At 42.8% G+C, this 15,600-nt stretch overlaps 1 protein-coding gene across 1 annotated transcript in view; it reads left to right on the top strand.

Moving 5' to 3' along the window:
• The window catches only part of src (SRC proto-oncogene, non-receptor tyrosine kinase), a 28,799-nt gene extending 13,277 nt beyond the window's left edge, over positions 1-15,522 (top strand). The window contains exons 2-12 of the mRNA XM_023392946.2: positions 4,580-4,841; positions 4,977-5,076; positions 7,235-7,333; positions 8,708-8,811; positions 10,380-10,529; positions 10,651-10,806; positions 11,203-11,382; positions 11,563-11,639; positions 11,758-11,911; positions 12,531-12,662; positions 12,814-15,522. Of these exons, the coding sequence (XP_023248714.1) occupies positions 4,589-4,841; positions 4,977-5,076; positions 7,235-7,333; positions 8,708-8,811; positions 10,380-10,529; positions 10,651-10,806; positions 11,203-11,382; positions 11,563-11,639; positions 11,758-11,911; positions 12,531-12,662; positions 12,814-13,022 (1,614 nt within the window). The 5' untranslated portion in view covers positions 4,580-4,588 and the 3' untranslated portion in view covers positions 13,023-15,522. The remainder of the gene's footprint in view (positions 1-4,579; positions 4,842-4,976; positions 5,077-7,234; positions 7,334-8,707; positions 8,812-10,379; positions 10,530-10,650; positions 10,807-11,202; positions 11,383-11,562; positions 11,640-11,757; positions 11,912-12,530; positions 12,663-12,813) is intronic.
• The last annotated feature ends 78 nt before the right edge of the window (positions 15,523-15,600 follow it).

The following is a 15,600-nucleotide window of genomic DNA, read 5'->3' as shown; positions in this document are numbered from 1 at the left end:
TTTTTACGCCATAATATTTTTTAAATTGTAAAGCACAAGTCAGATTATTGTCATAACTTAGTCTTGACCAAATATACTGTCACTGCAAATGTACTGCTGCATTTTAGCTTTGTTGCCTCAATAACCTCAGGTACTGAGCAATGACATGATGATAAAGGAAATTATAGGGCAATCTAGAGTGAGTGTAAATGTCGTGTCAGTAACTCATTAATGATTTAAAAAAAAAAAAGTGTGCTATATCCTTATAATACTATGGTCACGATTAAATAAACATCTTTTTTTTCCTTTTAAACTCATGGCTACACAGTCTTCTGTAGGTACTTAATCTTACTCAGGTGACGTCCAAGAACAAATGCAAAACACTCTATTTAATCCCATGTTGCTTTCCCCCAGTGATCAATCATAAAAGGTCAATAGAGAGCAACATTGGTTATTCCTACAGTGTGACACAAATATAAAACGTTAATGCAACAGTTTCATTGTTGTAATGATAGCATTATAGCATAAGATGAATTGTGACCTTTAATCTGTTGCCTGAGGCGTTAAAGACATGCCAAATCTATGTATTAGGCCACAGTCCTATAGCAACAGGCACTGTGAGGTAGAAGTGAGGGGTCTACTGTAGCTGTCATCACAGAATACAAGTCCTAACTTGCCTATTCACATAGCAGAGTTTCACCGTCTCCCTCAGTATTACTTTGAGTTTGCTTCAGCTTCGTACTGGGAAATCTCTCATTAAGACTGCATACAGAACATCTGAAGCTTTTTCAATTTTGATGTTCATGACTGTTTGATCCTTCCCAAAAGATGAAAAGATTTTTTTTAAATGAGCCAGAGCACAGTAGAGTTCATTGCAAAGCCTGTGTTTTTTGGGAGGAAATGGACCAGTGTCATGATTCTGCCCTGACAGACTCCATCTGTGAATGCCACCATCTCCTTTCTATTATTTCAATAAGAGGATACTATTCAGAGATTGTAATTGTTTTCTTTTCACATGAAATGAAAAACCAAATCAGGGATATGCAGCATCCTGTGAAGAGAAGGGGGGGGGGGGGGGGGGGGGGGCAATATTAAAAGACTATTCCCATTTACCAAAAGCCCAGGAGACTTAAAGGATTTGGAATTCATTGCCAGATCTTATGCATAATTAAACAAATCCCCCATCCACCTACCCAGCCACACCCCCACCTCGCCAGAGGGATTTTCATGCAGCTCTGCCTCTCCAGACAGTAGGTGCTTGTTACAGTACCTCAGTGCTATTAGCCCCTCATTATCATTAGTTACTGCAGATGATACACACACACACACACACACACACACACAGACATGATTCCACTTACTCTCCTGCAAAACATGACATTGTTTGGCTTCATGACTTCCTTCATTTCCATATTTCCTACTGGCTGTTAGAGCTAGAACACGCAAGGATATCTGGCAGCCTGCAAGCCACAGGCCAATTTTGTGTCTTGATTGTGCCGCCTGCTGTGAGCTGACAAAAGATGGCTTTGTTGGAAACTGAGTGTGAAGAAAGACCAGAGACTCTCTTAATGCCCTGGCTTCATGTTTACTGGGTTCAAGTCTTCCCTTTTTGGGAGCTTTTAGTGTATTTGGCTGGGTGCAAAACTGAATCTGAGAATTGGGACACAATCAGGCAAAGGAACCAATTTCTATTCAACATTAAAATGTGTATGAGGGTAAAATGGGTTTTCTTTCCTTTGTTGACCACATCAGATGCTGTGTCACATGCACAGCCACTGTCCTACATGCATATTCAGTTTAAGGCAAGATTATTGAGGAATGGTATGTCTGCATAATGAGTTATTTAAGTTATCTCACTGAGGCGACATCTCTTGAGTAAAAGCATCATCTGTGTGGATTTGGGGGATAGCTTTTACCCCACCGACGACTGGAGATGAAAGCGGTAGCGTCTGTGCTGCGCTCTGCCTCAAATAGCTTGTTAACCATGCAACCAGTCAGTCTGCTCGGGGAGAACACAAAACACACAAAGAGCAGCTCCCTGAGCCAGCCGTCATCTTTGTGTCTGCTCTCTTGTGTCTGTGTGTGTCAACCTGCCCGCCTGCGCTGTTACACTTACTGGGATGCGACCCCCTTTATGCAGACATGCCCTGAGGGGGGGAGATATCGACTGTCCGGCCCCATTGACCCCTCTTCACTTCCTCGCCCCTCCTCCCCCAGCTCGCCCATTCATGATGCCAACCAAAAATGAACCCCAATGTTATGCTCCCCTCCCCTCCCTTGCTCCTCTCCTCATCTCATTTCCTTGCTGCCTGTCTGTGTCTGTTATAATATTTATCTCTGAGCTGCATCACGGCTCCTCTGGATGAGCTCACATGTGCACGTGCACACACTGTACATCAACAGCATTCACCTAAACTGACACCAGTAAAAATCTAGTCTCCTGTGTTGCTTTTGCTCATTCTGCTCATTGTCATTCTGTTGAAAAGTGCTGGGCGAGGTGGGGACTGAGCAAGCATCCAAAATGACCGACAAGAACCAGTGACAGCTTCACTAATTTCCCTTGTGTGGTTAGCGAACTGTGCTCTTCTTTGTGCCACACATTTTCCACCATATGTCACTGCACTGCGCTGACTGCCTGCTAGCCTGTGCGTCGTAGCTTGTCTCTTGTTTAGGATTAGACTCTTTGCTTGTGAATGAGACCGGGCTCACTCCGGTGTCAAGGTCCAACAGATGCATGGCCTCCAAAATAGCAACAGTCAGACAGGGGATCTCGGCAGAGGGGCCGGGTATAGCCTGACACTCACCCGCATCCACTGTGACCCTTATCTGCTTATCTCCCGAGCCACCCCACCTTAATGTTTTCTGTAAATTAGCATTTCCTAGCGGACTCCCTGCGGCTATATCTACCCATGATAGCACAGGCTTGAGTCCCTAAATTATCCTTGGCTTAGTATAATGAATTTGCTGCACTAAGCTATGATTAGAGCTACTTCATGAGCCTGAGTGGGCGGGGAAGCTTCAGAAATGAAGAGGCACAAAGAGACAAAAAAAAAGTCCAAAGCTGCCCTCTTGACCTTGGCCTGTTCTCATCAGGTCTTGGCTCAGTATCTTAAATATTGCCAATTACTGAAAACTCACTGATGTTGAACACTGTTATAACTGATTCCCTTTTAGTCTGTCTGTAACCACTTCACTGACACTGCTTTACATTGAGCAGCATGAAAAAATAAAAGCCATGTTCAAGCTATCTACAGTTAATTATGGATCAGTAGCTGCAATAAAGAGTTGCAGCTAATGATTCATTATCAGTTAATCTGCAGTTCTCCTCAGCTCCATGGAGCGTTTTAACATCTTTCGGTGCATTGTTTTGATTTTTCTGGCATCAGCTTCAATGTTTTGGTTCATTCTCACATCTCTCTCCAGCCTTGTTTTTCCAGACGCAGCAGGGAGCTGTTTTCAGCAAACAAGCTCTGATAAAACTAATGTTCACTACCTCCCCAGCACCAAATGGCAGAGTTAGCAACAAGCTGGTAAACATGCATTTTGCTGCTAAAGAGCCAGATGTTTCCCTCAGGAGTTGGTGGAGACAAAAAAAAGACACATGTCTCCAAATAAATAATAATGTTGTTCTGTGTCTGCTGAATCTGTAAATAGGCAAATGCTAACACATTCAGCGCAACAACTTTTAATGGTGATATTGTGTTTACATCTGGTTCTGCTGCCCCCAAATGGCCAGAGATAGATTATTTGTTTAGTCTATAAAATGTTTAAATTCATCACAGTCATCTCCAGTTTGACTATATTGTCCAACCAGCAATCTAAAACCCACAGATTTCAACCCTAAGAGTTCACACTGGAAGCTAGAACCATTGAATGTTTGGCATTTCCCTTTGATAACTGAAATAAAAAAATAATAGATCATCTAAAATTGTACTTGATTAAGTTATTTTTTTCAGCACTACTACAAACATAAATAGGCCAGCAGTGTTTCGCTCCCACGTAATGACTTAAATGAGATGGATGTGAATGGGGTTCGGTGGGAGCGCTGCTGAATAAATAAACGAACTCATCTGTAAATGATCAGTGTGAATAAAACCAAAAGAACGACTATGACACCACAAAATGCCGGAGCATTTATCTGTCTGTGCATCTGCGTCAGACACATGTGCATGCAGGCATGTGCCACATGTCGGCTGTGTGTGTGTGTGTGTGTGTTTGGGTGTGGGCGTGGATATGTGTGTGGATGTGTGTGTGTGTGTGCTCTGCTGGTGGCAGTGTGGTGAAGTGGATCTCATGTCTGTGTTGAAACCGAAGAGTGGCAGCTGCTCCACTGTCCGTGGGGACTTTTGCTTCTTGTGGTCTACATAGCAGTGTGTCTCTGTGGCTTTAGAGCCACGGTCTGCAGTCCGTCTCTGGTTTCTGCATCTGGCCTTGTGGCAGTTGGAGGAATGTTTCCAGAGAATGTTTTCTACGGAAATGACATAAGTCTACTTGATGCAAAATGATGATGTAATTTATCTCGCATTGAAATGGAATTTTAATTAAGTTTTTTCTTCATCTGCAGTCTCATAGACTTCTTTCTCTGTCCGTGCATGCACAGGCCTTGGCCATGGGGGGATCCAAGAGTAAGCCCAAGGAATCAAGCCAGCGAACCCGCAGCCTCGATGGCAACCTCAGCTCTGGAGGAGGGGCCGGCGGCCACCACCTCAACTCCAATCAACAGTCCTTAACACCCAACCGCAGCCCTACTATGGATGGAGGTCTCAGTGGCAATCAGTCTATGGCCAATAACGCAGAGCTGGCCCTGTTTGGAGGCGTGGACAATAACAGCGTCACCTCTCCTAACAGAATCACACTAGCAGGTGAGAACCTCAGCTCAGTGACTCAGTCCTCATTTTTTACATGTAGTGGTTTATTGTGTGGGCTGTTTTAACTGTTTGCCCTGCATGTGCAGTACGCAGCTCTTTGATAAAAGACAAACTTTCTTGTTCTACCAGGAGGTGTGACGACCTTCGTGGCTTTGTATGACTACGAGTCTCGAACAGCCTCAGATCTGTCTTTCAGGAAGGGCGAACGTCTTCAGATAGTCAACAACACGTAAGGAAAATACAGAAAAGAATCGCACATCCCTTTTTTTGAATACTCTCTGTCTCCTCTGTTATTTCTAAACATGAATACGCTCAAGAATAGTCACTTTTTTTTTTTTTTACTCTCGATGAAGAGTAACTGCATATAGACACGTCTGCAGACCCGCTGAGTTGCTGCTCAGTTGTCTGACTGGCTGCTCTGCTCCTCCAAATGTGACCCCATCTCTCTGAAACCTCCGATTACCATAGGAACGCCTCAGCAAAGCTTTATTTTTGTGTCAGCTGACAGGTTTCTGCACAAACTTTGCTTCATTCACCAAAAGCTTCACTGAGACTGATTAGGTCTCCTTGCTCAGTCCACCTCAGTAAGGTCATGGCCGTGTTTACTGCCACATGTAACTCCTGAGATTGCGAGACCTAGTTACTCAATACAAATCTAACCTGTTTAAGCGGGAGACATGCTTGTTTCCAAAACAGGGTGCTTACTCTATGAATCAATAGAGGTGCAGTGAACCATATACTACAGTGCTGCACCCCCAGTGCTCTTGCCTAGTTACAAACTACTGACCTAGAAGGCAGGCAGCTGAGGACAATAGTGGATTATCGCTGCATCTGGCCCCTTAAGCCAAAGACCTGTTTCATTATTGGGTCAAGTGCACCCAGAATCCATGAACCAACTCTAAGATTAGTTAACTGGTTATCACAGTTCTGATTGGTGCAGTTAAATGTAATACTATAACCATGCACAGTTATCTGATAGGCTTTTGTTATGATAATAATATTTTGTCCCCTGCAAGTTTTTCTCTTAAACCCCTTTTTACCTCATTCTTGTTCGTCCATCATTATGTAATGGTTTAAATATTTTAGATTCATAGCTTTATCATATGCACTGTATTGGTCGTTTTATGAGTCGGTTCTGTGTACTCTGCTATTCTGCCACTGTTCATAACATGCTCTCTGTATTCCTTTAACCTCCTTCTTTTTCACTGCTTTCCCTTTCATCTCTCTTTTTTTCCATCTCTCCGTCACAAACCATCGTATTTTTTACAGGAGGAAGGTGAACTGCAGGTTTGTTGAAGCTTCTCTGGAATTGTATTTGAACCGTGCCGTTTGTCTGCCTGTGTGTTTGTATCACCTAAAGCGTATACTTTTGCACTATAATACCACTTCGCTAGAAAATGCACAAACCACATAACTCTTGCTCATGCCCCATGATCCCTTAGTACAGTAGGGGGAGTTAGTGCAAAGCCTTGCAGCACTATAATCAATGCAGGCCAGCTTGAGGCAATTCATGTACACAAATCATGAGTTTACTTTAAAGGTCCCATATGTTACATTTTTCCAATGTTTTAATTGAAGTGCTGATCCATAAAAAGATATATTTGTGGTTTTAAGAACCAAAACCATCTCAGTATAGTTTTACATCTCCTCTCTCAGGCTTCTCTCTGGAGCTCTAGTAACAACAGGTCGGTTCAGGCTCAAAGCCTCTCTTCTGATTGGCTGACTGGTTTCTGAGTGTTCGTGAAAAGATATAGCAGATTTCAGGTAAACACTCAGAGAAACCAATTCCCGCGAGCTTGGATGGTGAGTCCAGGTGGGCTGGGCTTGGGGTATGGCTGAGGGTGGTGACTGTTTTGTTGTGACATCACAGAGTCACAGAAGTCTGTGGACTGATAGCTTTGATACTTTCACAGTATTAATATAGAACATAGACCTGTGTTTTAATCAAAAAAGACATGGAAATCTCACTTACAATACAATATGGGGCCTTTAAATTTCTAAGTGAATCTAGTGCTGCAAAGCTACTGCAGCTCACTCCCTGGTAATGTTTAGGATACGAGCACCATCCCTCCCTGTTGTCATACCCACATGAATGCATGTATGTATATAATTATGTAACTTCCAATTATTTTTTTTCACAACAGTAGAGACATTTGGGCTTATATTTATCAAGCTTCTCCGTGAGTTATTGTAGGAACTGCTTGATTTGAATTATTATGGTAGTTTCACTCAAAAACACAAAGTGGATGTTAGGTCTGTATGACTCTGTCTATGCTCTGAGACACTTGATAAACACCAGCCCTAAAAGTCATGAGGAGTGTTTTATTTGTGTTCTGGATGTGTGATGAGCCTCGGTGAAGCTGTGTGTTACCGTTTCATCGTTGCAGAGAAGGGGACTGGTGGCTGGCGCGCTCCCTGACCACTGGAGAGAGCGGTTATATCCCCAGCAATTATGTGGCTCCATCTGACTCCATCCAGGCAGAAGAGTAAATCCCTCCATTTTTTTTTTCTTGCTCTGTTTCTTTTATCTGTTTTTCACCAAGTGCACAGAAGAATTAACACTCAAATGTTGGGTTCTTAAGATTTTCTCTAGCTTCTTGTCTCTATGTGAATTTGAAAATGAGCTCTTAAAGGAATAGTTTAACATTTTGGGGAAATATACTTATTAGAGTTAGATGAGAAAATCAACACCATTCTTGGCAAATATGGAGCTATAGCCAGCAGTCAGTTAGCTTAGGATAAAGACTTGAAACAGGGTGAAACAATTAGCCTGGCTCTGTCCAAATATAACAAAATCCACCTACTAGCACCTTTAAAGCTCAATGAATAACACGTTATAGCTCATTTGTTTAATCAATGGATGGCACGGTGGAGCAGTGATTAGCGCTGTCGCCTCACAGCAAGAAGATTCTGGCTTCAAACCTCAGTTCAGCTAATTAGAAACTGTAAATTGCCCAAAGGTGTGAATGTGAGTGTGAATGGCTCTTTGTCAGCCCTGTCATGGACTGGCAACCTGTCCAGGATGTCCCCCGCCTCTCTCCCAATGTCAGCTGGGATTGGCTCCATTCCAGCCACAGCCCTCAAAGGATAAGCGGTATAGATGATGGATGGATGTTTAATCAATACAAAACCTGAAGTATAAAAATGACAATTTGTGGTTTTTACGGACATTATGTGCCAGACTATTTTTTGGCCGGCCACAGTAACTTCCTAGAGTCTCAACTGGATGTCTGGCAAGCTCACAGTGACAACAAGACTCCTGGAAGTCACTGCACCCGGCTGAGAAATAGTCCTGCACATAAACCTCCTGCTGGTGGGCAGATTCCTTGGGACAGAGCCAGGCAAGCTGTTTCCCTCTGTTTCCAGTCTTTATGCTAAGATAAGCTAACTACTTTTCTGTAGCATCATATTTACTGAATCAGAGCAGCATCAGTCTTCTCATCTAAGTCTAGGTAGAGTATTTCCCAAAATGCATAATTATTCCTGTATAACATTTACTGCTTTCTATTCCTGGAGGGCATGCACTGCTAATCTTAACATGCTAACCTGCTTTCTTCTACGATTGAACTCACAAACTAACTTTTTGTAACACCTCCATTTCTCACCTTTGCCTCCTGCTCCACCAGTCATCTCAGACTGACTATAGAGTCCAGGTAAGCAGCTGTCGTACTGTAGGCATTCATTTGCTATGCATCTGAATTGGCATCATGCAAAGACAGAATATTACTTTCTGAAACTGAAAAGCAAAAACTCACCCTCGCTTCATTATTCCTTCTCTTCCACCCACATATATCTTCTTCTCCCCTTCACCAACCTGCTGTGTGTCTCATGTTGTTGTTTGTTACTCTCAACATCACCAGGTGGTACTTTGGCAAAATCTCACGCCGTGACTCTGAGAGGCTGCTGCTAAGTTTAGAGAACAGGAGAGGGACTTTCCTGGTGAGAGAGAGTGAGACCACCAAAGGTAAGTGTGTGGACCCTTATACAGAGAAGCAAACTCATCATTAACTCTGCCTCTCAAACCTCAGAAGAGTTCCGACCATAGACTGTAAATAAAGATGGACATCGTTGCTATGACGACATATGACGGTTTTAAAGCTCGAGCTAGAGTGGGCTGCTCCGCCGCCACATACCATTTAGCCATTAGCTAAAGTTGTACATTTTAACATGGAAGTCTATGGGGATTCATCCTCAAGTGGGCATTTGAGGAACTGCAGTTATGTGTTGGCTTCAATTTTCAGCCCTAGAAGATGCTGCTTGGTTTGGAAGAAAATTTCTTCATAGCAGTGAGTTTTGAGAATTGTAGAATATCAAAAGTTGGCTCAGAGACAGTATTATTCCTGTTTCCTTTCCTTACTTTAAGGCACTTAAAGTGTGGTCGCTAATATTCCTCAAGCTAAGAGAAATAACTTGTTCTGATTCTAATTCAGATTTTTAAAAAGTATAATTTTAATATAATGCTGAAACTCAGTATTGCACCCTTATCAAAAGACAAAAAACAGAGCAACTATTTTTAAAGAGGTTATCAATTTTGGCATTTTCTAACAAAAACCCAGGTGATTCTTAAAATTGTAGAATTTTTCTTTGTAACAGAGAATGAGAAAGTGAGCTCGTAAAGGTGAAAACCCTCAGGACCTAAGGAAGTAGACGTAATTATTGAGTATAAAGAAGTGATTTTTCATATATAGTAGTGTTTTCGTGGGCTTCTTCGTGTTCTTTTTACTGAACTCACCATGAAGCGCAGTTTGAATTCTGTGACAGGTCTTAATAAAAATGCACGAGGAGAATAAAGCAAACTCTTTCTAGCAGTAAGACAGGACACCCTGCCGCTCTCTGTTCGCCCTAACGCACCGTGTCGCTGGTGTGGCAGTGTGGGTACAGAAGAGAGACGAATCAGGCAGATGGAAAAAGGTTGGATGTGACGCCTGCGGGACTCAGTCTGGAGATAGTTCTGATAGGCATCTGCTGCTGCAGCAAACACAGATCTTATGGGATTCTCCAGCTCTGTGTGCTTGTGTGTGTGATGTGCGTACATATGTACATTACTGGATTCCTATTCTGGGATATGTATATAAACTCTGCATAGCATGAGAAAAGGGACGAGGTGGGTAAGGGAGGACGGATATCAAGGAGATGGGTGAGCAGGAGCAGGGGAAGAGGTACTGGGTGGGTGAGGCAGACAGAATTAGGTCAACGTGGAGCTGAGGCTGAGGACTGTACAACCACAGGCCATAACACCCAGTTCAAACATCAAGAGAAGGGAGAGGCATCGCCTGGGGCTGCCCTGTGAGTCACACTGGTTTTTCACTTGAGCAACACTGCCCTCTGGTGGCGGAAGAAGCAAAATGTCCCCAAAAATCAACATTATTCTCTCTTTTTATCCAACGGTTTTATCAGGATTCAATTTGCTCCTATTTTTTTTTGTGATTTTACGTCAAATTAAAAACATAATATAATTTCATCCAGGCAATGTGAATCAGACATTTCTTGACATCATGCCTTATCATATTGTTCTGCTGTTCATCTCTCCAGGTGCCTTCTGTCTGTCTGTATTGGACTATGATAACACCAAAGGGCTGAATGTGAAGCACTACAAGATCAGGAAGCTGGACAGCGGAGGCTTCTACATCACATCGCGCACACAGTTCAGCGCCCTGCAGCAGCTCGTCAATCACTATCGCAGTGAGTTCACCACACATGCGGTGCTTCTATTTCTCATATTTCGTTATTTAGTCAGATACAGATTATCCTGTTTTCTAACCACATTCCCTGTCTTCACTTGTATCCCCCCCCCCCTCCCCAGAGCATGCTGATGGGCTGTGTCACAGTCTAACAGAAATCTGTCCTGTGCTGAAGCCTCAGACACAGGGACTAGCTAAGGATGCTTGGGAGATCCCCAGAGAGTCCCTCCGTCTTGACCTCAAGCTCGGACAGGGCTGCTTCGGAGAGGTCTGGATGGGTAAGCTGTGTTTTGATCGATTTCTTGAACCTCCAATACTCTACAACTAAAAAAAAAAAATAGACTTCTGCAGGCTGTCTTTCTGTACTTTCTGTACTTTCTGTTTCCTCATCACAATGCATCACACATATGTCATGGTCCTGGTCAGTAGGCCAGATTTTTCAGCAATTGTTTTAATTCTTCACAAACACAGTAGCAATGCAGATTTACAGTATGTTCACATTTAGAACCCATCAATTACAGCACGTGTCTGTTGTGATATGTGATCAATAAATTCAGTTTTTAAGAATTTTAAAGGGAAGCCAATGCTCCTTTGTTAGGCATGTTATTAATTCTCTACGCTGGAAGTTAATGAATTGATTGAGTTGTAACAATCGATGCTGATATATTTATCAGGAACATGGAACGGTACAACACGTGTGGCGATCAAGACCCTGAAGCCCGGCACCATGTCCCCTGAGGCGTTCCTCCAGGAAGCTCAGGTCATGAAGAAACTGAGACACGAGAAGCTGGTTCAGCTGTACGCGGTGGTGTCTGAGGAGCCCATCTACATCGTCACGGAGTATATGGGGCAAGGTCAGCATGGACTGATTCTAGTGTTATCTTTAAAAATGTAGTTATATTTAATCAAAACAACACAACAAAAATCTTTAATTAAATTCACATTGAGGTTGCACATCAGGAAACTACCACTAAATAAAACATAACTGCTCCAACAGTGTCATATTAACCTGCTGTGTGTGTCGCTGCTAACAGGTAGCCTACTGGATTTCCTGAAAGGTGACATGGGTAAGATGCTCCGCCTCCCCCAGCTGGTGGATATGGCCTCACAGGTCAGCAAAAACATTATAATAGTTTGCCACTGTATCACTTAAATCCATTCAGAAATACTGTATATATGGAGTGTCTTCTTGTAGTGTTGACAATCACAGAACATTGCCTCTTTCCCAGATTGCTTCGGGGATGGCGTATGTGGAGAGGATGAACTACGTTCACAGAGACCTCAGAGCTGCTAACATCCTGGTGGGAGATAACCTGGTTTGCAAAGTGGCTGATTTTGGTCTGGCTCGCCTCATTGAGGATAATGAATATACTGCCAGGCAAGGTAAGAGCACAGGAAGGGGTCGCAGGTTAGCTTATAGCATCTGCTTTATTTACATCGTTTCTCCGTCTCCATTTGTCCGTCCATCCATCCCATTCTCCTGAACGCGATATCTCAGTAACACCTTGAGGGAATTTCTTCAGATTTGGCACAAAAATTCATTTGGACTCGAAGATGAAGTGATTAGAAATTTGGTGGTCAAAGGTCAAAGGTCACTGTGACCTCACAAGACACGTTTTTGTCCATAACTCTTAAATTCATATGCTAATTATGACACAAGGTAACAGAAATGTCTAACAGGATAAAATGAGGAAGTGATGACATTTTATATTCAAAAGGTCAAAACACTTCTTGCCATTATCCAACCATGCAACTCTGTAACTTTGCTGGTGGAAGGAAACCAGGAAAAAAATGAAAAAGCTTGGAAAAAATATATAATTTTGTGTAAAAGAAGCAAATATGTTGGTCTTAATCACACCAGATTTTACTGATGTAGCGTCTGTGGTGATTTGGGGTTACACCTCAGGAAGCATTATGATTTATGCAGTAGATGTGAGATATTGTCTCACTCTGTGCTACAGTGATCTAATTTTAACCTGCTGATAAACCCGTCCTCTTGCAGGGGCCAAGTTTCCCATCAAGTGGACGGCTCCTGAGGCTGCTCTGTACGGCCGCTTCACCATTAAATCTGACGTCTGGTCGTTTGGGATCCTGCTCACTGAGCTGGCCACCAAAGGCAGGGTGCCCTATCCAGGTAAGGATTGTTTTATTTTTTATTTCAGGCCTTGTGACAGTGCACGGAATTAGTCTGTTTATTTTCGATTGAGAACATGCAGTGCTTTTATCATCAGAGTCGGGTAGAAGTTTCAAATTGAGATCATCCTATCTTTGTTTTGCCCTCCCAGGCATGGTGAACCGGGAGGTGTTGGACCAGGTGGAGCGTGGTTACCGGATGCCGTGCCCAGCAGAGTGCCCCGAATCCCTGCATGAGCTGATGCTGACCTGCTGGAGGAAAGAGCCAGAGGAGAGGCCCACCTTCGAGTACCTGCAGGGCTTCCTGGAGGATTACTTCACCTCCACCGAGCCTCAGTACCAGCCAGGAGAGAACCTGTAACTGGGCCGAACGTGGATATGTGCATGTGTTACGCATGCGCAAAAACTGAGCATGTGCATCTGCTTTTAGAGTGCATGGACCAGTGTGTGTGTGTGTACAGTAGAAAGCCGACAGCAATCTGGGTACAATCAGTAACTCTCTGACGTCAGGGATCGTCAGCGGGACATCAAAACAATCAGCGACATTCAGTTCCTGCCTCTTTCCAAAGTCATTGTCACACTCCCCACTGTGTCAGCCAGTCAGAGAGGGACTATTTTCAGAGGAAGAGACTATTACTTGTTATACAATGCTTTTTTTTGTCAATCAAATCAACGGCCTATACAGCCAAGCAGGTTTTTCTACCTTCTTTGTGTTTGTAAGGTGCCCTTATAATATACAGTACATCCCCCAGACGCTCCTCCTGTATTAATTCATGACTGACTGACTGATCTTGTAGTTTCCCAGCTTCAATGACACCAGACTAAAAGACTAAAAGACTAGTAACTTTGGATACAAGTACTGTCCTGCTGAAAGCGCCACTACAGGATTTCTATTTTACTACACTTTCTGTGGGATCCAATTCAAAACACATGCTCAGACTTTGTCTTCCATTTTGTCACATGAGAAGCAACTGTTGGGGGATGTACATTAAATTTCCAGGATATTGCGAATCATGAATTTTTTTGTTATTAGACCATTAGACCTGGATCAACTGGAAAATGTTCTGGTGAACATTTTTACCCCCCCCCCCCCCCCCCCCCCCGCAACAAGTTTGTCGACTGCTGTGAGATTCTGAATGAGGCTAACACCCTTGATTCCCATCAGTGTGTGTGTGTGTGTGTTCGTGTGTGTGTGTTCGTGTGTGTGTGTAGTAGTCTCACACAGCATCATACAGCTCGACGCAAAGAAGAGGCGAGGCAGAGTTTGTCTCTCTATTTTCTCATTGTGACTTTTCTTACAAACGAAATGCTACTGATCACCAACGGTCGTCTCACGACGGAGGTGAACTCAAGTTCTGCTGCAAGGATTTTTGTGCCAATGAAAAATCTCTTTTTGTACTCTACTTAAAAAGTGTATTTTACTACTCTGAACTTTTCTTACAATGAATTCTGAGATGTAAGTGGAGGATATGCTGTTCTCCTCAAAGGATAATCCACTGTTTTCAGATCCCGTGCACCTGTGTACAGAACCGACAGGCTCACCATCGCGGTTTCAAGGTGTCGATTTTGGTTTTTTTTAAGGATTGAAATTAAAATCAGGTGAATTTTTTTCATGCCTCCACATTAATATGAATCTATTTTTTAATCAGCCTCAGTACTTCCCCAATAATTGGTGCATCTGTGAGCACAATCTTACACTGGAGATCTTGTTTCTGTTGTGGTGATGCCGTCCTCCAGCCTGTAGGGGGCAGACTAGGAGCTTTCCCATAAACAGCATGTATAGCAAATAAATTGGCATCTTGAAACTTAAATGTAAATATCCTAATTTTTTATGTATATACCACCTTTATAATTTATTCCTTTTAAAATAACCCAATTGTTTATTTTTCTGTCAGCATCAAACTTTAATGTTTATGGTACTTTTTATGGGTTAAATAACATCTGACAGTAATGATATTAAATGAATATATATATTATAGAAACACTTTTACATTACAAGTATGTTTTTTTTTTGTGCATGTATTTCTGTGAAACCTTATCTCGGATGTACATTTTCAATATGACTGACAAGAACTGGTGAGCTGGCTCCATATTCCCTGACTCACCTGTTTGAAGAAACTGCTGGATACTGATCAAATACCAGCATCACTCTTTCCCATAATGCAATCAAAACCTCAGATGTTTACATCGTGATAATCTTCAGAACTTGTTGGTGCTGCTTCAGAGGCTGGGAAATGAGCAGGTAATCAAGTGTCATTCTTGTCTGTTTTTTTCTGGGTACACCTGAACCAGCATACTGTCTGTGTGCGTATGTCTGCATGTGTGTGTGCGTGCGTGTGTGTGTGTGTGTGTGTGTGTGTGTGTGTGCGCGCGCTGCCATCCTCTGTACTTCCATGATCATTCAACATTGCGATCAGCCTCTCCAACTTAGATTTAAAAAAAAAAGCACTTGTGATTACGATTCAATAATCTTCAGTAGATCATGTGACTGCCAGACGTGGAAGCAGCTTGATATGTGTATAGTGTCGACCGTGTCCCGTGGACGTGGATCATGCCACGTTGATCTGCATAGGGGGCGGTCAGGTTGTTTGGCATCGTCACCGGTGTCAGAGAATGTCAAGGAGCAAGTATGGAAAAAGTGCACATAAAGGGTCATATTGTCTGCACGCAGCCTCGCTTACAAGCCAAGGACATTTCCTGTGGGGTTCTGTGGGTCTCCTTTCTGGCTATGCAGATATTTTACTATATATACTCTTTTCTACTGTATTCAATGGGGATTTTCAGATTAAAAAGCTCTGTTAAATCCTACTGAATACTGTTACAATATGAAAGTTTGTTTGAATAAAATTTGTATATTGCCAGCTTCTTTCTTGTCTTGTTTATTTCCTGAATGAAAGGTGATCAGGAAACACTCACTGAGCTGAGTTCACTGTGTTTGC

This window comes from Seriola lalandi, unplaced genomic scaffold, assembly GCF_002814215.2.
Source record: "Seriola lalandi dorsalis isolate HSWRI2012SDOR001 ecotype SW California unplaced genomic scaffold, Sedor1 jcf7180002054927, whole genome shotgun sequence".
NCBI lineage: Eukaryota > Metazoa > Chordata > Actinopteri > Carangiformes > Carangidae > Seriola > Seriola lalandi.
The sequence above is the reverse complement of the archived record's forward strand: the minus strand, read 5'-3'. Positions and strand labels throughout refer to the sequence as shown.